Raw genomic sequence first — 23,789 nt, 5'->3', positions numbered from 1 at the left:
TAATACTCCTGACTCTATGAAACTGATGTTGTTGGTAAATCATTTAGCTCCAACAATTTTTTCATATATTCGTGATTGTAAATTTTACGAAGATGCTATTAAATTACTTGATAGTATCTACATAAAACCTAGAAACGAAGTTCTAGCACGGCACATACTAATTACAAGAAAACAGCGACAGGAAGAAACAATTTGCGAATATTCACGAGCTTTGAAACTCTTGGCTCATGACTGTATCTTCCGAAATGTTACTGCCGAAGAACACGAACAACAAACGATTAGAGGAGCATTTATTGCAGGTATAAGTTCTCAGAAAATTCGAGAGCGTCTTTTAGAAAATATTACAATTACTATGGATGAAGCTTTAAATCAAGCTATATCATTAGAAACGGCAGAAAAAAATTCAGAAATAATTGCTGGTAACACAAATTCTTCGCAACTAAATGCATTTTCTAATAATATAAATGATTTTAATCAAAATGTGGCTGTATCTACTACACAACGGAGACGCTGTTTCTTTTGCGGTGGCAACATACATCAAAGAATAAAATGTCCTGCTTTTAAAGTCACATGTCAACTGTGTTCTAAACAAGGCCATTTTGCTAAGGTTTGTCGAAGCGGTAATCAACAAACTGTAAATGTTCTTACTACAGACACATCCTTACATTATTCACATGAAAGTTTCTTAGCTGCATCGCCTAGTAGCTTACAAAATGCTACCGTACCTATTTTTATAAATAATATACGCGCTGATGCCTTGATAGATACAGGAAGCTCCGTCAGTTTTATCAATAAGAAATTAGTACAAATAATGAATTTAAAAATAAAACCTTGTAAACAGACAATTACTTTAGCATCGTTGACTCATGTATCCTTCGTAGAAGGAATGTGCCATGCTACAGTTAAGTTACAACATCATATTTATCAACAACGTCAACTTCTAATAGTTAACAAACTTTGTGCAGATATCATTATTGGCCATGACATACTAAAAGATCATTCGAAATTGGAATTTAAATTTGGAGGTAACAGAGAGCCTTTAAAAATATGTAACGTTATGAATGCATCTGTGCCACCAGTGTCTTTATTTACTAACTTATCATCTGATATTAAGCCTGTGGCGGTAAAATCTAGACGATATAGTAAAGAAGATAGCGATTTTATTAATACTGAAATTTCGAAGCTTTTAGCAGACGGAGTTATTGAACCCAGCGTTTCTCCTTGGCGTGCCCAAGTCCTTGTTGCTGGAGGAGGAATTCACAGAAAACGCTTGGTAGTAGACTATTCGCAAACTATTAACAGATTTACATTGTTAGATGCATACCCTTTACCAAATATAGAAAATGTAGTATCTGAAGTTGCAAAATATAATTATTTCAGTCAAATAGATTTAAAAAGTGCCTACCATCAAATCCCAATATTAGAAAAAGAAAAATTGTTTACTGCTTTTGAAGCTTCTGGCAATCTATATCAATTTACTAGAATACCGTTTGGAGTTACAAATGGAGTAGCAGCATTCCAGCGAGCTTTACATTTTATAATTAAAACAGAACATTTGAAAGGTACATTTTGCTATTTAGATGATGTTACAGTTTGTGGAATGGATAAAGGTGATCATGATCAAAACTTAAATTGTTTTATGGCTGCTGTGAAAAAGTATAATTTAACCTTAAATGAACAAAAATCTACATTTGGTGTCAATTCTATTAATCTGCTTGGATACAATATTAAAGATAATACTGTCAAGCCTGACTCTAATAGATTAAAACCATTATTAGACCTGCCACCCCCAACGAATAACAGTGAATTAAAACGAACACTTGGTTTATTCGCTCACTATGCAAAATGGATCAATAATTTTTCAAAAAAAATAAAACCATTGATTGGCATTAAATCTTTTCCAATTGATGATACTGCAAAAACTTGCTTTGTATCATTAAAATCAGAAATACAAAAATCAACTTTAGCCGTTATTGATGATAATGATATTCTTACTGTTGAGACTGATGCATCAGAATTTGCGATTGCTGCGTCGCTATCTCAAAAGGGGCGACCTATAGCTTTTTTTTCTAGAACACTTTCAGATTCAGAGCAACGCCAATCTTCAATCGAAAAAGAAGCATGCGCTATTGTAGAGAGTCTTCGCAAATGGCGTCATTATTTAATTGGTAAACATTTTTTACTTTTAACAGATCAACGCTCTGTTGCATTTATGTTTAACCAAAATCATTTCAGTAAAATAAAAAATGAGAAGCTTGAACGATGGCGTCTCGAATTATCTTGTTTTAAATATGACATAATTTATCGTCCGGGTAAAGAAAACACAGTTGCTGATGCTTTATCAAGAGTGTGTGCTCATATGAATGTCGATAAATTACGTGAACTGCATAATTCCCTCTGTCACCCTGGCATTGTAAGAATGATGCATTGGGTTCGCATGAAAAACTTACCGTATTCGGTGAATGATATAAAATCTCTTATACAGTCTTGCCAAATATGTGCAGAAATTAAACCTCGGTTTATGAAATCTAAAGGTCAATTAATAAAAGCAACAGCACCTTTTGAGCGATTAAACATTGACTTTAAAGGACCTTTACCATCGAATACTCCAAATAAGTATTTATTAACAATAATCGACGAATTCAGTAGATTTCCTTTTGCATATGCCTGTAAGGAAATAACAACTGCAACTGTTATAAGATGTTTAAAAGATTTATTTTACACTTTTGGAACACCGCTTTATATTCATAGTGATAGAGGATCTGCTTTTATTTCTAAAGAGTTTACAGAATTTCTAAGTTCCTTGGGGATTGCATGTAGCAGAACAACGCCTTATAATCCACGTGGAAATGGTCAAGTCGAGCGTCTCAATGGTACTTTGTGGAAAACATTACAACTTGCTCTTCGCACAAGAGAAATGCCAATTGAAAGCTGGGAGCAATTTCTACCAATGTCCTTACATGCAATTCGTTCACTTCTTTGTATACCAATTAATACAACTCCACACGAACGACTGTTTAATCATCCTCGTAGATCACCTCATGGAGAATCGTTACCCTCTTGGTTAATTCCTGGACCTGTGCTAATGAAAAAAAATATACGCAATAAAAACGATCCATATGTTGAAGAAGTTGAACTATTACAAAGTAACCCCTATTACTCTTTTGTGAAACATAAAAATGGGCGGGAATCAACAGTTTCAAATCGGAACTTAGCTCCACTCCCCACTCCAATAGAACAATACATAGATCAAAATTTAGAAGAACAATTAAATAATTCGACTACAAAAAGACAGCAAGAACAAGAAGATATCGTAGATGTTTTTTATGACTCAGAAGACCGAAATATAAATGCGGAGCATATTGATGTTCAGGAGATGCAATCTGTGACGCCGAGTACGTCTGAGGATCAACATCTTAGGAGATCCGAAAGGACAAGACGAACTCCATATTATTTAAAAGATTATAGCTGCGTGTTAGAAAATGTTAGAGGGGGTGAATGACGTGTAATTTATGAAGAAATTATAGTATTCGATTATCTTGTCAAATGTAATGTCACTTTATTATGTACAATTCTTAAAGTTAATTAAAGCCAAGTTCTCTTATGGTTTTGTCATTTATGTATCACAACTACCGACTTTTTAAAGGTTCCTTATAAATTTATCATATAATACTTTAATAATTTCAAAAGAATATTTATTTTATGATATTTTCTAAAAATGTCCTCTTTAGGGCAATAATTTGAAATAATTTAAAGAAACTTTTTTCCTCTTTCTAGAGTGAAAGTAACCTTAATTAATAATTTAACGAGATCACAGTTAAATAAAATTTCAGCACATGATTTGTACAGTAATGCTCGCTAGTACCTTTGATATCTTTACATAATATAAATAAAGTCATTTCCCACCGTCTGTACGCTTAGATCTTTTAAGCGTCGCAATGCAATTTAAATTTTAATACAGTTTTCATCAATGAACAGAGTTATTCAAGCGGAAGGTTTATAATACATGTGAAAAAAGCCGAGAATTTCAATTGTTGCCAACGAAAGGAAATTGAAGATAAAGTAAATAAACTAAATGGGGCTTTTATAAGTAAAAAAATATTTGTCGTCTTTATTGATTTAATTTCAATAATCTTAAAATTTAGTCAAAAGTTGATAATTTGATAGGTACCAACGATGGTACTGAACGTTTAATCTAATGTTAGTTACATTATAGTGATCTGTGCTTTTAATTGTCAAGGAAGTGTCAACGAAACTATTTCTTTTTCATCGAGCTGTCAACGTTTACGGAACGTTTTTCAGACAGTTCGTTTTAATCCAAAAGAATCTCTTTGGATTAATTACAATATCATAAAGTGATATTACATTAAAACAGCATAATGCCGCCTAAATTCGATCCAAACGAAATTAAAATCGGTAAGCTGTCGAAAGTGAATTGTTTCAAGATAACCAAGTTGTGGTATCGTTGTGTGATGTTCATCAATATTTCATTTTGTTTTAGTTAACTTGAGATGTGTCGGTGGAGAAGTTGGAGCGACATCATCTTTGGCTCCCAAAATCGGTCCCTTGGGTCTCGTGAGTATAAAACTACATTTGTTATAGCTTAACCATCATGCTGTGTCGGCAACATACTTGATATTGTTTCGCTAAATTCCCCTTATACTACATTGCAATAAGTAATTCAATAATAAATTAAGATTTAATTTTATTACTGGTAGATTTCAGTCTATATAATATGTGCATTTGTATATATTGTTACTTATATTTTGTGACGAATGATCCTGGGGGGTGCCTCCCTACCAGGCGCGTCCTTCCGGGTGGCGGATGGAAGGAACCCGTGACTCAGGATAGTATCCTTTACGGGTGACATCCTGATGATACTTTCCCTGTCACGGCTACTCCGAATGTACAATAAGGAGTCGCGGACCAGGCTTCTGAATGCCATGATGTAAGATAGTTTAAGTGTTTAAAGTAAATCTTAAATTAAACTGAATATGTTGTCAATATATTTCTTTAATTATCATCTTAAGAACTCTTCGAGTTATAGATTTGCTTCAAACAATACTAATAATAACCTATCTACGTAAATTACAGTCTCCCAAAAAAGTGGGTGATGACATTGCTAAGGCCACTAGCGACTGGAAGGGATTGAAGATCACTGTGCAGCTAATTGTACAAAACAGACAAGCCCAAATCTCTGTGGTACCATCTGCAGCTGCTCTCATCATTAGAGCACTTAAGGAACCTCCACGTGATCGCAAGAAGCAAAAGAACAGTAAGTAAACATTGATGTGAAAAATATCATTAAAAAATACTGTTTTATTGGTTGATTGACTTTTTTTATTTGGTTGAAATAATGACAGACGTAGGACCCAGTAATACAATTTAGTATACTAAATTATTCTATGATGTGATATAAAAAAAATAAAAGCATATTTACGTTTTGTAGTTGGTTCTGTAATAAGCTGTTTTAATGTTAATCTTTAAAATAAAGTTAATGTAATATGTTAACAAATTTGTTACAATAGTAATTATTTTTTACAGTTAAACACAATGGAAATATCACACTTGAAGATGTGATTGGGATTGCAAAGGTTATGAGAAACAGATCAATGGCTCGATACCTCTCTGGTACAGTGAAGGAAATCCTTGGTACTGCCCAATCTGTAGGATGCACAATTGATGGTAGACCACCTCATGACCTCATTGCTGACATCAACAGTGGTGCACTAACTATTGATGAATAAACATTTTAAAGTGATAATGGTTATTTTTATTTCTTAGTATGAAATGAAGTATGGCTAATTTGCATGTTTTGTCAAAACAAGTGATACTATGCATAATTGTAATTTCGGATTGTTTATTTTATTTACTTTCTGTTATGAATATTAAACTATTCATAATTGTAAAAGAGAAAATTACGAAATACTAATTTGATTTCTGGATTTTATTTGGTAATAGGTATAATCACAAAAAAACATCATTAGTGTCTATTGTAGTTGAATTATCAAACTTGTTTTGTCCTTATATCACAGAAAAACAAATCATGATCAGTATAACATTTAAACGTTTTATGTGTGCACTGTGCATATTATGTATTAATTCTCTTACTTAAACTAACTTATTTAAATATAGTGTTGTCCTGATGACACTTAAATTATCTTGAGAAAGTATTACTATCGATAGTATTGACACGTGACGATACTTCGATATTGATTCTACTTGATATTATTACTTGTACTTAACTATCGGTATTGCCTAGTCTTCGCCCAGTAGCTCAAAGTTGACATTATTTAAATTTTAAGTAAACAATTAATTATTATCTGAAGAATTTATTTAATCCCTTGAAATATAATTAGATTGATATTAAAAAAATAGCTGTGTTTTTATGAACACAATTGTATCTTAGTATTTCGTAAATTACATATATGGTTGACAATAAGACTACAGGTTGAACTATATAGTAATAGTAGCAAAGAAACATTTTGCTGATGTTTCAATTATTGGCACTAATTGATAGTATCGATTGTATTCTATGCATTCTGAACGGGAAAAAAAGAATATGTCGCTATGATAACTTAGCATCGATTTTTGCTGGTTTGTATGGCAAATAATATTGTAACCCATATGAATCCTGCACTAAAATATCAACATAATCATACTAAATATTACGAAATACCATTTTTTGTGCATTTCATTTCATGAAAGTTTCAAATTTCCTATCGAAATAAAACATTTAACATACTTTCCATTGCATCAAATCCTTCTTTTAAATTTCCACGTCGGAAGAATAAGAAAAAAATCTTAAATACATATTTATTATAATAAAACCCTTAAATATTTATTTGGTTGACTAGTTAACAATGTACAAAATAGTGTTGCATATCGATAGTATTGTCTCGTGTCAATACTATCGATAGTATCGATAGCTCTCCATGAGCAATACTATCGATACAATCACTTTTAACCTAAAGTATCGATATCCTGAATAGTTTTCGAGGTCAACTAACGATAGTCAATCTATCGATAGTTCTGCAACGCTGGTACAAAACCTAAAATTTAAAATATTAGATGTTATTTTTTAATTTGATATTTATTATTTATTTAGGATTGTTTAATCTATATATTTCTGTGGATGTAAAAGATTGTGCTATTGTCTAAAGCGATTATTTTGGATTTATTCATTTGCAGCGAGTACATACATTCGATCACGTCACTTAGTTCCATAGAATATAATCTGTTTATGACGTATGACAATGATTGTTTAAAAAATCGGATACATTTACGGTATTAAAATATACATAAGAAGTCAAAAAATAAGATGAGGAATAATAATTTATTTAACAAGTAACAGTTACGTTTTAAAGCAATTCAAGAAGTGAAGATTGAGCAGGACATATGTTCCTTATTTATAAAATATTGAATAAGAAATAAATAATCTATGGACTATAACAATATTAAGATTTTAATATTTAATACTAGAGATTGCTTGCGGTTTGTTTACTACAGCATTGTTTTTCACAAGTAAAAACTTTGTAAAACATTAGTAATTGTTATAAGTACATTAAGATATCCTTATTTCTATGATTTTTAACACTTTTCGTTGTATCACGAGGAACTACCATGAAATAAGAAATAAATGAATAAAGTGGCATTAACACATCCTAATGTTGTCTGTGGCCTAATAAATTCATAGCTAAACTATATATATATATATATATATATTGTAGCTAGCATAGCACAAAAGCCTATGTTTAAAATAAAATATAACATAATGTATAAATTAGAAATCAATTTACAATCAACGATCAAAATTTAATAGTACTTATTATTGCATGCTTTTATTATTTAAGTTTAATTTGATGTTTAGGATCTAAGATGTCTCTTTTGACCCAACAATCCCACCATCGACAAAGAGTTACGGTATCGGGCTAGTTTTTTAATTATTAGTAAACTCAATTTTAGATTTTTTAATAAATATATTGTGAAATATTATAAATTTATATCTAAAAATCATAGTGTTATTAATATATATAATATATAATTTAACAACTAATTAAAGTCTGTAATTTTAATCTGTAATTTTATTTTATGGAATAGTACCAACTGTCAACACTGCTCCCTCCAAGAGTCCAAGCAGAAATGTCAAAATGGCGTCAACGCAGGACGCTTGGTATATTTCTTTACTTGGTTTAGCGGAACATTTCCGCACATCAAATCCTCCTGACATAAAAAGTTGCATTCAGTGCCTTCAAGCTGTATTTAATTTCAAACCACCACAGAGAGTCGAAGCTAGAACACATTTACAACTCGGGAATATCCTTTTGACACACACTAAAAACATCGACTTGGCGAGATCGCATTTGGAACAGAGTGTAAGTTTTTTTGTTATTTTGTTGCCTATGTGAATAAGTGTGGATACGGTTCAAGCGTTACGTGTAAGCTTTAGTGTGTATAATGTGTTGTCTTATCAATTTTTGCTGGTAATAGACGAGAGAAGTTTCCCATAGAATGTAAACAATGATGTTGAAGTGGGTCATATAGTGTTTTTGTTACAGTGGTGTTTATCTCAGACTATCAATGGGTTTGACGATGTTAAGTTCGAAGCGGCGAGTGTGCTGGCCGAGCTCTTTGAGCAACAGGGCCAACCTACACACTCCAAACCTATCCTTCGAAAAGCAATCGAACTATCACAGCACAGTGTTTATTGGCACTGCAGACTAATATTCCAATTAGCAGTGAGTAATAAAACATATATTATTGTTTCACAGATCTGAAATTGGCTCAAAATTAATAAGCTGCAAAAAATCTAAAACTAAATCTCAAATATGTAAATGTATATTTCAAAATTATCTTATTATTTATCACTTAATAAACTATCTAATTAATTCATATGGGAAAGTTTACTTGAATTTATGTACAGTAATATAATTTAAATTTATTGGAATTTTATAATGGGAATACAACTATGTATAGTCTATTCCAATCGAGGAAGGAATGAAGATAAAAAAAATAGATTTACATATTCCATACAATTTACTGATAGATCAGCTGTATTGTGCACTACTAACAGTTCATGATTAATATATCTTTGTTTAAAATACAGCACTTTTCCACTAAACTCGGCACATTTACTTTAATTTTACTTACATAGTTCTGATAACAGTCTACTAATTGTTAAAAATACAATATTTCACAAATCATAATGAATATCATAGATTATATTCAAGCTCTCGACCAAAGATATTACGTTAATTCTATGTCTAATGTTGTTTTTTTTGGCTTTTGTCCTCTTGTGATTGGAATAGACTAAAAATGCATTATCAAACAGTATTGATATGAAGGATATTTACAGCAAATCCATGCAACAGAAAGGGAATATGAAGTGGCTAGCAGTTTACTTGGTGTGGGAGTGGACTATGCCCAGATTTCCAATGCTGCATATACACGAGTACTGTTTTTGCTCAGTAGGGTTATGGTATGTAACAATTTATTTATTAATTGTATGTCACTTATTGTCTCAATATTTATAGTTTATTCATGACATAAATCTATGTCCTTTGGGCACAAATAATAGCCACAATAAAAATATATATTGAAAAGAGACATAAAGTGTAATGTTTGATAAGCAATGATTTATTTGTCTATGAATATTTCCTATTATATTAATACTGCAATGTTTATGTAACTGTATTTTGTAACAGTTCTTAGAATATTTTTTGCTTATTAATGAAAAGTATGCTTAAAAATAAAATAATTATAAAAATTAAGTACTAATGAGAATATTTCCTTTGATATTGATATACGTGCAACAGGTATGCGCAAACTTGGATTCAGCTTTTGAATTTTTTTTAAACAAAGTCACATTACAAATAATTATTTCTTCTCCTATATAAATAAAGTACACAAAATATTTCTGCATAAAATGAGCTTAAAAATTTAGTATTAAATTAAATCAATATAAATATAATTAGCTAAAGAGTTTGTTTTTCTGTTTGAACACTCTTAACTCTGGAATTAACCAATTGGATTTGATAATATTTTTATTCATTTGAGAGTCTAATTTCATAGGCTCTTTAACGCTACAATCTATGAAATTGTGTGAAATGTATTTGCTCCATCTATGGATCTCCATTGATCATCATTATCGTCTTCCACACCTTTTAAAAACAATTTATATCATAGTCATAGTCAAGAGCATTTGAAAAGTAACTGTATAACATGCAGAGACCAAACAGCTCTTAAATTATAAATAAAACTATATAGTATAATTATAATTCCTGATGCAAAGGTTTTCTACATTTAACTATTCATTAGGAAAATACTAAATAATTAATAGTGCATATTTTCTTCTTTCAGTTACTATTAATAGACAAAAAAATACAAGAAGTTCTACCACTGCTTAATCAGGCTGGACATCTTGTTGAGACATGGGTTGGTAGTCCACATCAAAAGGAATATTTAAAAGTTTTCTTCCTAGTATTGCAGGTAAATATGCTATTCAATTCTTTAAGTATAATATGTATGGAGAACTATGCATGGATACAAATAGATTTTCAAAAGGAATGATGTATCATTTTCTATTGTTAAAATTGTTATGTTGGAATCAACATTTTTATCTAGAAAATAAAGTACTATGTAGTTGGAAAATTGTTCGACATATGCACTGCTGAACTGTTGGCTATTTCAATATGTTTTATTAATTTAATAGGAATAACAACCATTATTTGTTTCATAGGAGTTATACATTTTTATTACAGGTATGTCATTACTTGATGGCCGGACAAGTGAAAAGTGTGAAACCATGTCTGAAGCAGCTGCAGCAAAGTATTCAGACCATTATGGCACCAACATGGCCCGATGATGATGGTAAATAATATTAAAACTGAATTGCTTTTAAACAACAATTAACTGTAATTGATTCCAATGGCAAGAGGAGTAAGGCTAAATAAACATATTTGACAGTAAATTGAAATTGGCTGGGATATAAAATTATCTATTGAATTCATTGTGGATTTGTGAAAAAATGGCGTTTTGAGTGTCAGTGAAGTTGTTTTTAAGTAAATTAAGTATATCAGTAAAATTGGATGTAAGTTATATTAAAGTGGAGTAGTGTTACAGCTTAAATAAAGATATATTAATCAAGAACTTTTTGTAGTGCACAATATAGCAAAGCACTTGAATATGTTAATCTAAAGTCTGTTTATCTATACTCTTCCTTTCATTCCAATATAGTATATATTGCTCTTCTGAATTAAAGAAATTTAGATTATCAATATGACAATTGTGGTGTTTAAAGTCGATAGAATACGCTCATGAGATAATTGTTAAACGTGTCGCCTGTAGCGGTGTGCGGTAGTGCGGCGGGCGAGTCGTTCGTGTGGCTGTCGCGCCAGCAGCTCTACGTGCTGGTGTACCTCGTCACCGTCATGCACTCCGCGCAGGCCGGCTACATGGATAAGGCGCACAAGTACACAGAAAAGGCACTGGCGCAGATCGACAAACTTACCTGTACGTCTATCATATCACATTTTAAACTCCTTGTTGGTCCAGCCACGATTACAGTTCCGGTCAGTCGTCACCCCCAAACACCTCTTTTACATCCCATAGCCATTAGCACACAGACCAGCCATTTCTGGCCATTCTCTGCCTTTCCATTTTTCCAAAGATTTATTGATACCATTTCGAGGAACTTAAAAATATATTAATCTTTATTATTTTTGTACATATGATATATACTAACAAATGTTCTCCGGTACGGCTCCAGCGAGCGAGGAGGGCGGCGACGCGGGCGGCGCGGCGGGGCTGAGCGGCGGGCCGCGCGGCGGCGCGGTGCTGGCGTGGCGCCTGCGCATGGCGCTGCTGGAGCACGCAGCGCTGTGCCGCCTCGTGGCGGGCGGCAAGGCACACGCGCTGCATGAGATCGCGCGCGCCGCGCACCTCTTGTCCTCCGCGCCCAGCGGTACGTCTTCGGGTCGACTCTTGATCGTTATTGTTAAATACATTGCTGTTTTTTTATTTTTTTATTTAAGGTTACAATTAAAATAAAAATAATAAATTTACAAATTTTTAAAAGTGAGACTAATCACTAGCTTAATGAATAGTTAATTATTTTTAAAATTTTTGAGTATACTTTAGATATCACACACTACATTTTCATTATGTAACTATTTTCCTTAATTTTTTCGTAGTATACTATACATTATTTTAAAAACGTTTATACTATATTTGAAGTAAGAAAAATTAGTCCGTCACATATAGCTAATCCAAGTTTAACTATATATTAACAGCGAGCACGGCAGCGGCGCACACACCGCAGCTGCACTGCCTGCTAGGGCTATATGCCATGTCAATGAACTGCATGGAGGCCGCCGAAGCACAATTCCACACAGCCATACACGTATGTTAAAGTCAAACTCTGATAATGTGCGGAGAAAGTAAAATTAACCTGAATAACAATCATTCACTACGCATGAGTTTGAAAATAGTCAAGATTATAAATGCTATTTAAACACGGTTAGAATTTGAACTACTAAAAAACTAGAGCAGAGTTGGCCCAGTCTTTACTGCAAATTACAGGTTAATCCTAGGAAATTACCAACTAATTTTTCTTGTGCCTAATTTGGACTTATATTTTTTAATTCATCTCGTACTCGGCGCTGATAGCATCGTGAGTTATGTGTAATTAAACCTGCAACAAGTGCATCCATAAATACATGAGTAGGTAGAGCAGCAATATGGGATAAGCTTAAATTCCGCAATAAGAAGAGAAGTTGTTAGCCCAACTAAATAAAATAAAGGAACTTAAAAATGTAGAAGATAAATTTACAAAAGAAAAAAAGTTACATTAAAACCAATCCATTTCCATATATAAGAGCTAATTTTGTCAGCAATTTTTTAATATGATGTAGCAATTCTATATTGTTTGTTTCTTTAAACAGATGTCACAAGAGAGGGACTTATGGATGTTTGCGAAACTGAACTTGGCCATTGTATATTTACGAGGAAGGAGAGACAACGACTTAGCACAATTAATGGAACAGGTATAGCCCCAGTACAAACGTTGTCGAAATTTCACGAATCTTTGGCAACATTCCTTATTGTTACTGATACTTGTGTTTCGACGAGTCTGATGATAGAGCCAGATAATTTTTTATATATTTTTAATTTTCTGTTACTTATATAGTAGTCTTAATACTATTTAACTTTTTGTAGGTGAGGCCTGAAGCGTTACCTGCGTACGCACACGGACTGCGAGCTGCCTCCTTCTACGTTCTAGGGCTGCAAGCCTTCTTTCAGGCGCGATATAACGAAGCAAAGTTAGTGGTGTTAATATTAACATCTAAAATTAAAATTTCAAGTCGAATATCTAAAAAAATATAACAAAAAGCCATTAATACGACGAACATCTTGACCTATTTTAATAAATAAGGTTAGGTAATAAATATTAAAATATTATACCATATTTATATACATAATTGTATTGATGATTGATAATTGAGTTTTAAAAATAAAACCTAATCAAAATATTACTCAATTTAGTTCTTACAAAAATGTTATATACAATAACCATAACCACAAAATAACCTTTGGAAAGAACAAATTAAATCTTTATAAAATATATTAAATGACTGAATGATGTCAATTTTACGTACTGAAATACCGCCAAGGAAGACAGACCAGTATGATTATAATTTAATTTTTTTTTCAGACGTTACCTCAGAGAGACACTCAAAATGGCGAATGCGGAGGACCTGAATAGGCTGACTTCTTGCTCGCTAGTGCTGCTCGGCCACATCTTTTTGTCCATTAATAACTCGCGAGAGAGCATGAACATGGTCACGCCCGCCATGCAGCTCGCCAGCAAGATACCCGACGTGCACGTACAGCTTTGGGCTTCTGCTATCCTCAAAGGTACAATTAATTTGTATTTTCAAAAGCATTAACGTGTTATAGATAGAAAAAGAGGTCTAAATTGCTCAGTAAGAAATAACCTTGGAAAGTAATCATATAAATTTAGGTAACCAATGTTTTTATTGCTTAAAAACTTCTTAGTTGTCTAAAATATTTCTTTTGGAAGGGTTATTGAACGAATCTATTCAATTATCTCAAATAAACAGCAACCACATCCTAAAATATGAATTCGATATTAAGATTTTTTGTTTTTATTACAGACTTGTACAGGCTAGCGGGCGACACGGAGCGTGAGAACGAGGCGTACCAGATGCACTGCAACTTCTCGCAGGCGCTGCTGAAGGACCACTTCCAGGCGACGCAGCTGCCGCAGCACGCGCTCGTGCACTGGACGAGCGGCCCGCCGCCCGCGCTGCCGCCGCCGCCCGGCGCCGCGCCCGCCACGTAGGGCGGCTCTCCTGCGAATGCTATGTCGGGATGTCTACATGTGATTTATTTTGGTTAAATACTTAACTAATATATGACTATGCGAATTATTATACATAAATATATAATAGCAGAGTCTTCATACTTGAAAATCAAATTATCTGTTGTAATTTGCACTTAAATCATTTTAAATAATTTCTACTATGTGTGACCAGCGTCGTCAGACAGGCCTAATTATTATTGTTTCTAAAATCGTCTCTCGATGGATCTGATGCTTAGACAGATACAGAAACAAAGTTCCGCCTTAAAAAGAAGCAAACGGGATGATTTAAAGTGTACATGACACGTTAAGTAACTTTGTAGCATCAGTTTGCAACTTACGTGTAAATTAAAGATCAATATCATTCCCAACCTTCGATTCGCAATTTTATATGACAATTTATCCTCAGAATTATGATATTCATAATAATAATAAATGTTTAGTCAATAGAGGTGTACCGTTTCAAGAAAATTAAACACTTAAAATTGATACCAGCAATGATTGATTTAAAATAATAGTAAAATTTGGTTTAAAATTTATTGTTAGTGCTAAATTTTTGATTTCAACTGATTTATGTGACAATAAAAATCATATCAAAACAGCATAGAAAAAATTGAACTTGTACGAAATTATCCTTTTGTTTTACTAAAATATATTCTACATCATTTTATTCAAACATCTATGGTTCAACTGTCGATGACAAATGTTCTGAGTTATAACATTTAGTAGTATAATTTATATAATTTTCATTGATATCAAAATTCATTGCATCTTATTTAGGTTCTTAATTATAATTATTATTAGATTTATTTTATTACGCAATGGAACGATTTTTAGTTATTTATTTATTTTCAAAGATTTTTTCGATAATATATATATAGTAAATGAAACATGTTGAGATCTTGTATTATAATATTCTTATAAACAACAAAAACTAAGGAGTAGAGCAAAATAGTGTCCCATTTTGCACAATTTGTAACAATCGGAAGAAAACGTGGATTTTGCAAAATTCAATGGACTGATTTATAGCGTATAATTATTGTACATACTATGTGTCAAATATGAACTTGAGAAAGAACAAAGACGTCTCATATTTATTATTTTTATTAGTTACTTGTTAGGGTGAGAATGTTGTTGAAAATGTGTCTGGTTGATTAATTTTAGTTGTATTGATAAATTGAGTATTCGTTATTGACGTCTCAATGGATGGATCTGCCTTTATGTTAGATTCGTCACAATAGCTGTTAATACTTCTTTCCATTCTAATATTATTTTTATATAGTAGCATAGGGAATGACTGCTTCCGTTGTACTGGGATCCGTCCATTGGCACGTTACTCCTCGAGGTCGCGTGGTAGCGACAATTGTGTTGTAAATTAAACGACTATAATCTGTACACATTTTTTATTTTAATAATTCCCTGAAACAGTGTGATGTGGCCTTAACGAATGGGTACATTTGCTGTTGTTAAATATGTAAATAAAAGTTGAATTATTGTAAATAATAAAACTATAAAATATATGTTTTTTGCTATATATTGCCTTATTATTTACCCAAGTCCCGTTATGTTTTTATATTATGATTATTAATTTGCGTTACAAGAGTATTCACTGCATATAGAAAATTCGCCGCCAGCCGGACTGGAGTAATGTGGCGGGTCGGGTGCGACGTTGCTTTTACGGTAGAACGTGTCTCGTAGTATAGCGCAGCGACCTCGGTTCACGTCACGAGGCTTAAGCCGCGATTGTTTCTGCTGCCAGCCGTAGTCCCAGTTGGTCGTTAAACGAAAATAAAATCTGTTCAATAAAATTGTAACAAGTTATTGCTTTTTAAAGTTACGATACTCGTGATGATGCTTGGTAATGCATAAGTTGAAAAATATTTCTTCGCATATCTGGATGCAGATAGCTTTTCGACTCCATGGCACGCTCAAAGGAACCCTCGATGGGAATAGTGAACCTCCATTTCACCAACAGCAGGTGAAGCAGTATACCTGGCAGTAATATGGAGCTTGCTACTATACCGTAAGTCTGCCAATCACTGGCTCTTGGACTAATAACACAAAGGCTACATAATTTATTACATATTATGTAAAGGTGACATTATACGCTGAGCAGTAAAGAGGTTGTCGGCGGAGTGACGCGGTGAGCTGTGGTTGAGTAAGTCTAGTAAGTAAGTAAGGTAGAGGAGCGGGGTTTATTACGGTTGTCAAAATATATTGGAATTGGGATCTTGTTAACGGAGGTGACAGTTGTTTAATAATTAGAAATTCAAGTTGTATTGCATAATTTGTACTGAATGTCTAGTAGTTTACACATATTATGTAGTTTAAAATGACGTGTTTCGAAACATCATATTCAAATGCTTTCACATTAGGACCTTTTCCTAAAGATGAGATGATCCTGACATTGAGTAAAGCATCAGACTGTCAATGTCCCATTTCTGTTCTAAGGCCTCGTCTTTGCACGTCTTTTTTTGAGGAGAAGTTTTGTGTATAGCAACACACTACATACTCCTACCACGATCTATGCTCCAGTGCGAGTTGATGGATTTTATCATTTATATCCAACTAGCTGCATAGCTTGAAATTCTGTACTAGTTACTCGGGTTTACTTCGGTGAAGATTCACGTATTCTGATTAGATAAAACTTCCATAACCACTTTAAAAACGCTTTATTTTATTTAATAATTTTAATTGTTAAAATAAACGTATAAAATTATACATACTTGTCTTCGGGAGATTTTTTATTTCTTGCTTTAAGATATTGTTGAGCTGCGCCTTTTTCAGTGCATCCATATAAAAGATTTAGTATTTCTGGCTCTATCGGTTTCATGAGACTATCGTCTTCTGATGTTATAATGTCGTGTGTAGGGACAGGCTGCGGTTTGGCCACTGGTTCCTCCAAAGTCTATGATATCAATATAAAAAATTAAGATAAATATATATTGACAAAATGCCACCAAATAATTTAAGTTTTTAGCTGACATATATTTACTTGTTTGTTTTAAAGTTTAATGAAAACATACTTTTTTTAATCTTAATTATGATTCAAAACTAGGCAGTACCCGCAGTAGTTCCTCTGCGAGTGCAATTGACGCATCTATTTCCCGCGCTCGTCTTTCTTTTGCAGCTAATAATGCCGGCATCAGGTTTTCCTGATACCAAACTCTATCACGCCGTTTTGATTTCTGCCAGGCATCTGCGTAAAATGCGTGAGACATTTTCTTGAGTGAATTTTAATCCGTTACCTACTGGAAATTTTGTGTATCTACTGTGTCTGAAATTACTAGTAATTTTGATTGACATTTACATAAAAGTTAAAATTAAGCGTATAAAGTTATAGAGAACCTTTTTGATGCAATAAAAATATTTATTTTATAATAATGAACATTTTACTTGATGGTAGGACCTTGTGGAAGCGCGTTCGGTTAAATGCCAAACATAATACTTACTTGTTTTTTTTTTGTTTCAGTTTGAAGTATGAGTAAGCTAGTGTAACTGCAGGCACAAAGGACGTAACATCGCATTTCGAGTAGGTATTAATATGCCATACAGTGCAAACAGGCCCGCCGCTAGCTGTTTCGTCGCCCGCGTGCAATACCGATTATGCCGCCCTATGACTACTTACTCTGAGTTTTGTCAAAAAAATAATAAATAACGTTTTCTCATGTTGTGAAATGGGAATGGGAACATGACATGGGAAAAAAGAAAAACCACTTAACGAAGATAAAACTTCTATTTTCATAATTAAGTACTTATTAATTTTGTTTACTGATGTGTAAAGCGATATACAGAAATATTTATCTATAATAATTTTACTTTTGTTGTTTTTACATTTGCGAAATCTTCTATCAACTTTCTTGTATCCAAACTGTCTGAAATTTCATGTTCGATTGAAACTATAGCTAAATAACTTAATCTTTGCTGGACCATTGTTGATCTTACATAGTTTTGGATGATTTTTAATTTTGAAAAGGATCTTTCACCAGATGCAACTGAAACCGGCAGTGTAAGTAATATTCTTAGCGCTATTGCTGTGTTCGGAAATGTTGAAATTAAGTCATTGGTAAAAATATATTGTAATAGGGTTTGTGGATCGTTAGACTGGTTTTCTGTAAAATGCAACTTTAATGCAATTATTTCATTAAATAAATCAATATCGTCGATGTCTGAGTTATTACTTGAATCATCTTTAAGTTTCTGATTTAAATATTTACAATGTTTCATTAATTCATCATTGGAATAATTAAATAAGTTATTGCTAAAAAAGCCAAATACCTCAGAAGAAGTAACATGTCTAGTTATCTGACATAATTTATGTATTTTATATAGATTTCATATTAATTACATTTCAACAGAAATAAATTCAAAAATGTTTGAGTTAAAATAAAAAATTTACTAATCAGTTCTTAATTGTCTTTTTGGTTTGAAAGTGATTCCATTAGTCACATCTACCATTCAAGATTATGCTTGATACTAGAGGGAATAAGACACTAAAAATCCTTATAAAAATGATATCTTGAATTTCACTTGACTTTTGAGTTCGTGTTGTTTGAAGGCGGTTTTTTTTCTCTGAACGAAATAAAAAACATTTTTTTCATGATATCAGCGTTGTATCATTGTAAAAGTATGTCAGATATTATTTTATATTTCTGAATTGTACCCGGAATCATCGGTTAGGATACACACATTCTAACCACAAGGCAATCTCTGCTTCCACTGGGCTTCGTTATATAGGATTTTTATTATATATAAAATAAAATACAGATTAATTGATAACCTCCTCCTCTTTGAAGTCGGTTAAAAATTATAAAATAAAAGGATTTAAGTGTTTGTCTCGTTGTCATGACGTATTTTTTTCATCGAGTTTCAAACAATTTTAAAGAAGTTTCACTTCAAAAAGATTAATTGAAATCCGAGTTAAAGTTCCTAAAACTACGCGGACAAACATACATACAGATATAAATACATGCAGAAACACTCTTGTAAAATTTAACACACGTGCTTTCAAAACCTATACAAACTAACATATACGAATATTATGCAATTTCAACGATATTACAAACATACAGGTCCAATTGATAGCCTCCTTTTTTGGAGTCGGTCCAAAAATTTACAGTTTATTTAACTAAGTACAACTAGTCGCCATTAAAATTTTAGACACTCGGACAGTGATTTACACTGTGTTCGATTGAAAATAAGTGTAAACAGTATTGAGTAAAAGAGATGGCATGGAACAATAAATAATAACGTTATTATTTTCGTTACAATATTTTAAAAAACGCTTAATTTACAAATGTATTGTAACGTAAGTATAACGTTATACACATGAAAAGCTATGAATAATATAGTTTTTCTAAACCAACCTTATTACGCACTTGCAAAGATAACGTTACTGTATTTTACCGGTACTTAAAATTCAAACTCAAATTCCTGTATTCAATATAGAAGCATTACACTTACTTATTGATAGTCAAATTTAACACTACCACCGGTTCGGAAAAGGAAACACCCTGACCTGACAAGAATCGGCGAAAAAAAACTCTGCGGGTCTTTTTTTTGTCAATCTAATACATATATTGAATATGAATAGAAATAGCCAGGAGGCGATCGTTTCATTCCCAAGGTGTGCTATCAATTATAAACTCACTAATTGTATAGTAACCTTTCGCACACAAGCGTTCCTTAACATTTTTTTTTAATTTGGCAACAGAAGCATTTTGAACGCATTCTGGGATCCTGTTGTAGAACCGTATACATTGCCCCACAAAAGAATTACTGACTCTATGCAGTCGAGTAACAGGAGTAACAAGTTTGTGTTTGTTCCTTGTACCATGCATGAGAATCACATTTTCTTATAAAATAATTAATATTTTTCCGTACATGCAAAACATTACAGAATATATATTGAGAAGCAACAGTTAATATCTTGATTTCTTTAAATTTATACCTTAATGATTCTTTGGCTTCTAGGTTATAGATTGCGCGAATAGCCCTTTTCTGCAGCACAAATATAGTATGGATAGCGACTGCGTTATCCCAAAGCATAATACCGTAAGAAATTATACTGTGAAAGAAACTGAAATATACTAAGCGAGCCGTATCAACATCGGTAAATAATCTAATTTTTTTGACCGCAAATACCGCAGAACCCAGTCTATTCGCCAATTCGTTAATACGGGGGACCCATTGCAACTTGGCATCAACAGTAAAGAAAAGACCCTGATATTGGTACTTGGTAGACTTCGTTTCAACAGAAGTCATAGATTTGAGCATGGATGAATATTTTAGCACAAGTTATAATTAATAACAATCTCAGCCTATAATAATATTAAATAAAACCCTAAAAACATAGAACCGATAATTTATTGAAATAAAAAACAACCAACAAAAAATATAATATTTTATTACAACATCATTAAACAGTTAATAATTAAGCCTACTAAATTAAATATAAACAGATCCATCAGCTGGACCAAGATGGTGAATGCCAATAAGGAGTGCATCTACTAGAGTCCAAACTCCTAGTCCTCCAAAACTAAAGAGTTTTCCAATACCTTCTTGCCAGTGTCCAAGATAAAATCTATCTGCACCAAATCCACCAAGAGTTAGTGCAAGGATGAGAGCAGTGCCCCATCTAGTCCCCGATGTCCAGGAACATCGAACTTTCTTCAAAAACCTTCGTTTTCCTAAGCACAACACATCATCCGAAACAGTGCAATTAGTCCTGGAAAGAAAAAACAAAATAGCAATCAAGTATTTTTAAAGAAAGCATTTTTTCTATAAATACATACTTTATACATTTAATAGGTAGCTCCTTGATACTTCTACTCACCATCATGAAACAGCATTTTAAATCATATAACAAGAGGTCAAAAGAGATTGACATACATATACATATATAAAACAACTTTATCAAAGATACTGCACCTGACTGGACTATTTTAATGGATACAAATGAAAGGCACTATAATATCCCAGAGTATGTAAATTAGAAATTCATCATCCAGACTAGACACATTTCATTACTCTAATCAAATCCAACATATAGTACTTGATAAGCTTACTGTACTGTGGAAAACGAACACACCTAAAGACATATTAAAAATGAATAAATATTACGACCTCATAAATGAGCAAACCAAAAATGGAATTGTTAAGGAGAAGCATATAAGCAAAATCTCACTATAACTTTTTTAAAGATCTCGGTCAGCCGGGAACTGCAGTAAATTCTATGTAAGAATGAGTATCTGAAGCTGTAATAACAAGTTACTACCAAATTTCATTAGGCAGCGAGCCCTCCCTAATTAAAACGAGCAGTGAAGTTGTGAATTGAGGTGCATATCAAAAGAGCCCCTTAAACCCACACCGAGGTTGTCCGTCTGTCTGTTTGTTGCTAACACACAGACAGCCACAGCCAAACCACTAAATTTAATGAAATTTGGTATGAAGTTGGCCTGAACTACAAGGAATACCATAGGGAGCTTTATACACCTAACACCTGATAACCAAGCCCTTGGCGAGTGACGCTGTAAGTAACAACTACTTTTTATATAAAAATGCCATACATATACATAATATATTTAAAATCATTTTTGTTGCACAACTTTTGTATAGGAGACATAATTAATACTTACAAGTAGAACCTTGTTGGTGAAGCCAATGAATTACAGTTAGCTTTTTGTTCACAGCGATGTTCCCATTTCTCAGTTTGATAGCAGAAGCGACACATTGCTGTTCTATTGAAAGTTTTGGAACCCTGCAAGAATAAAATTTACATTAGTTTTTGTTTTTACAATAATATAATATTATTTATTTTTGTACCAATGTAAGTAATATAAATTCACTCTATATTTTATACTTTTTTTTATATAATATAGATTATATAAATTGTCTAAAAAACAATAAAAAAATATGTGTACCTGTGTCTAGTTTCTGAAACATACATTCAGATACAGACTAAATCTTTAATTCATTTAACTTAATAGTCAAAGCATTAGTTACCCATTACATAAAGCTGATAATAATTTTGGGTTAAATTCAAATTAGTTCAAACTGATCGATCAAATTTTCAGAAACTGGACATTAGAATACATAGTGATAAAGTAAATATGATAATTGCAATAATATAATATTTATTCTTTAATTATTCTTGAAGACATATGACTTATAGTATCAGGATTATTAATCATATATATTTCTTTCATTTTACTTATCTGACTTAAACTTACATTACATATGATCTTCGATTTGACGACACAAGTGTAATTGTATACACTTCCATAGACACAATCAATATCTCTGTTACAATTAATACATGGGTAGTTGAGAGACAAGCACTCGGGTGCATTATCTTGATCCAGTGGGCAGTTTTTCAAATATTCATCATTACTGTTAAAATTTACTAGTTTATTATTTGCATCTTCTTTTGTTTTGCTATGTTTACTTTGAATATCCATGTCATTATTTGCTAAAAACATGACGAAGTTAGTTAATTATCGTTTTACAGTTGTAAAACAGTTATTTTCTTATTTTATTAACAGTAGAGTTTTAAATATGTTACCCACAAAATAGTATTAAATATGATACTTACCCAAGTCTGTTACATGGATTGTATTGAATATAACTAAAAGGATTAAAATTAAAGAATCTTTTAAGGCAATCCTTAAGGGCAAGAAGGTACACATATTGCAAAATTTATACATAATTCACAACATCGAAGTAGTAGAAAACGTCATTATGAAAGAAAACTAAAACAATATTTATAATGTGTTCATTACACAAATCTAACTGATATCTACATTCTACGTCGACTCAAAACAATATATTTATTCCTAGTATTTTGTTGATTGCAAATTGTTGTTTATATTTTTAAATGTCAATTCTCAAATGTCAATGTGTAATTAGGGATGTATATAGGTTCGGATAATAATATAATAGATCGAAAGTGAAGTATGTAAACAACATCAGTAAAAAATAATACATTAAATTTAAAAAAAATATACTATTTATTTTATTTACTACGACTAATATTATTAATATTCCAAACAATTATTTCTATCATTTACATCTTTATACGTCATACCAAGACTTGTCCTTACTCGTTCTTAAAACATGTGAAACCCAATTAATCTTCATTTTTAAATAAATGCAAGAAAATTAATAAAATAAAATTGTTGCTTTAGGTAAGCTCTAATTTGTTAAATGTTGCCAGCTTGTTCCGTAAATAAAGTTTTAGTGATCCTAATATTTTTAATTTAACATATCACAAGATATTTACACTTTATGCCTTTGAAACTTGACTATAAACCTTTGAAATGTTACTATTCACTTCATAACAGCTAATACTTTCAACAGTTCATAATAAGAACGAATACAGAAATTGTATTTTGGGTATCTTATTACAAAA

General features: G+C 32.2%; 4 protein-coding genes across 4 annotated transcripts; 2 read left to right on the top strand and 2 right to left on the bottom strand.

Moving 5' to 3' along the window:
- The first annotated feature begins 4,258 nt into the window (after positions 1–4,258).
- On the top strand, positions 4,259–5,762 carry Rpl12 (Ribosomal protein L12). The gene is made up of 4 exons (XM_026639699.2): positions 4,259–4,416; positions 4,502–4,575; positions 5,095–5,275; positions 5,545–5,762. The coding sequence occupies exons 1-4, from the start codon at positions 4,380–4,382 to the stop codon at positions 5,745–5,747; spliced, it is 495 nt and encodes a 164-aa protein (XP_026495484.1). The 5' UTR covers positions 4,259–4,379; the 3' UTR covers positions 5,748–5,762.
- A 2,351-nt stretch (positions 5,763–8,113) lies between these two features.
- On the top strand, positions 8,114–15,914 carry LOC113400208 (MAU2 chromatid cohesion factor homolog). The gene is made up of 12 exons (XM_026639696.2): positions 8,114–8,375; positions 8,559–8,738; positions 9,356–9,478; positions 10,360–10,488; positions 10,761–10,869; positions 11,347–11,511; positions 11,768–11,962; positions 12,291–12,400; positions 12,942–13,043; positions 13,216–13,319; positions 13,712–13,914; positions 14,175–15,914. Exons 1-12 carry the CDS (start codon positions 8,151–8,153, stop codon positions 14,360–14,362), a joined length of 1,833 nt encoding a protein of 610 aa, XP_026495481.1. The 5' UTR covers positions 8,114–8,150; the 3' UTR covers positions 14,363–15,914.
- Positions 15,769–17,641, bottom strand: LOC113400210 (uncharacterized). The gene is made up of 3 exons (XM_026639698.2): positions 17,446–17,641; positions 17,107–17,288; positions 15,769–16,175 (listed from the first exon to the last, which is right to left on the bottom strand). Exons 1-3 carry the CDS (start codon positions 17,599–17,601, stop codon positions 15,965–15,967), a joined length of 549 nt encoding a protein of 182 aa, XP_026495483.2. The 5' UTR covers positions 17,602–17,641; the 3' UTR covers positions 15,769–15,964.
- Positions 17,642–20,766: 3,125 nt separating this feature from the next.
- On the bottom strand, positions 20,767–23,251 carry LOC113400209 (TM2 domain-containing protein almondex). The gene is made up of 4 exons (XM_026639697.2): positions 22,974–23,251; positions 22,612–22,850; positions 22,018–22,139; positions 20,767–21,107 (listed from the first exon to the last, which is right to left on the bottom strand). Exons 1-4 carry the CDS (start codon positions 23,083–23,085, stop codon positions 20,828–20,830), a joined length of 753 nt encoding a protein of 250 aa, XP_026495482.2. The 5' UTR covers positions 23,086–23,251; the 3' UTR covers positions 20,767–20,827.
- Between the last annotated feature and the right edge of the window lie 538 nt (positions 23,252–23,789).

The sequence above is a fragment of the Vanessa tameamea genome, chromosome 18 (genome assembly GCF_037043105.1).
Source record: "Vanessa tameamea isolate UH-Manoa-2023 chromosome 18, ilVanTame1 primary haplotype, whole genome shotgun sequence".
Taxonomy (NCBI): Eukaryota; Metazoa; Arthropoda; class Insecta; order Lepidoptera; family Nymphalidae; genus Vanessa; species Vanessa tameamea.
This window is presented reverse-complemented; position numbering and strand designations above follow the sequence as displayed.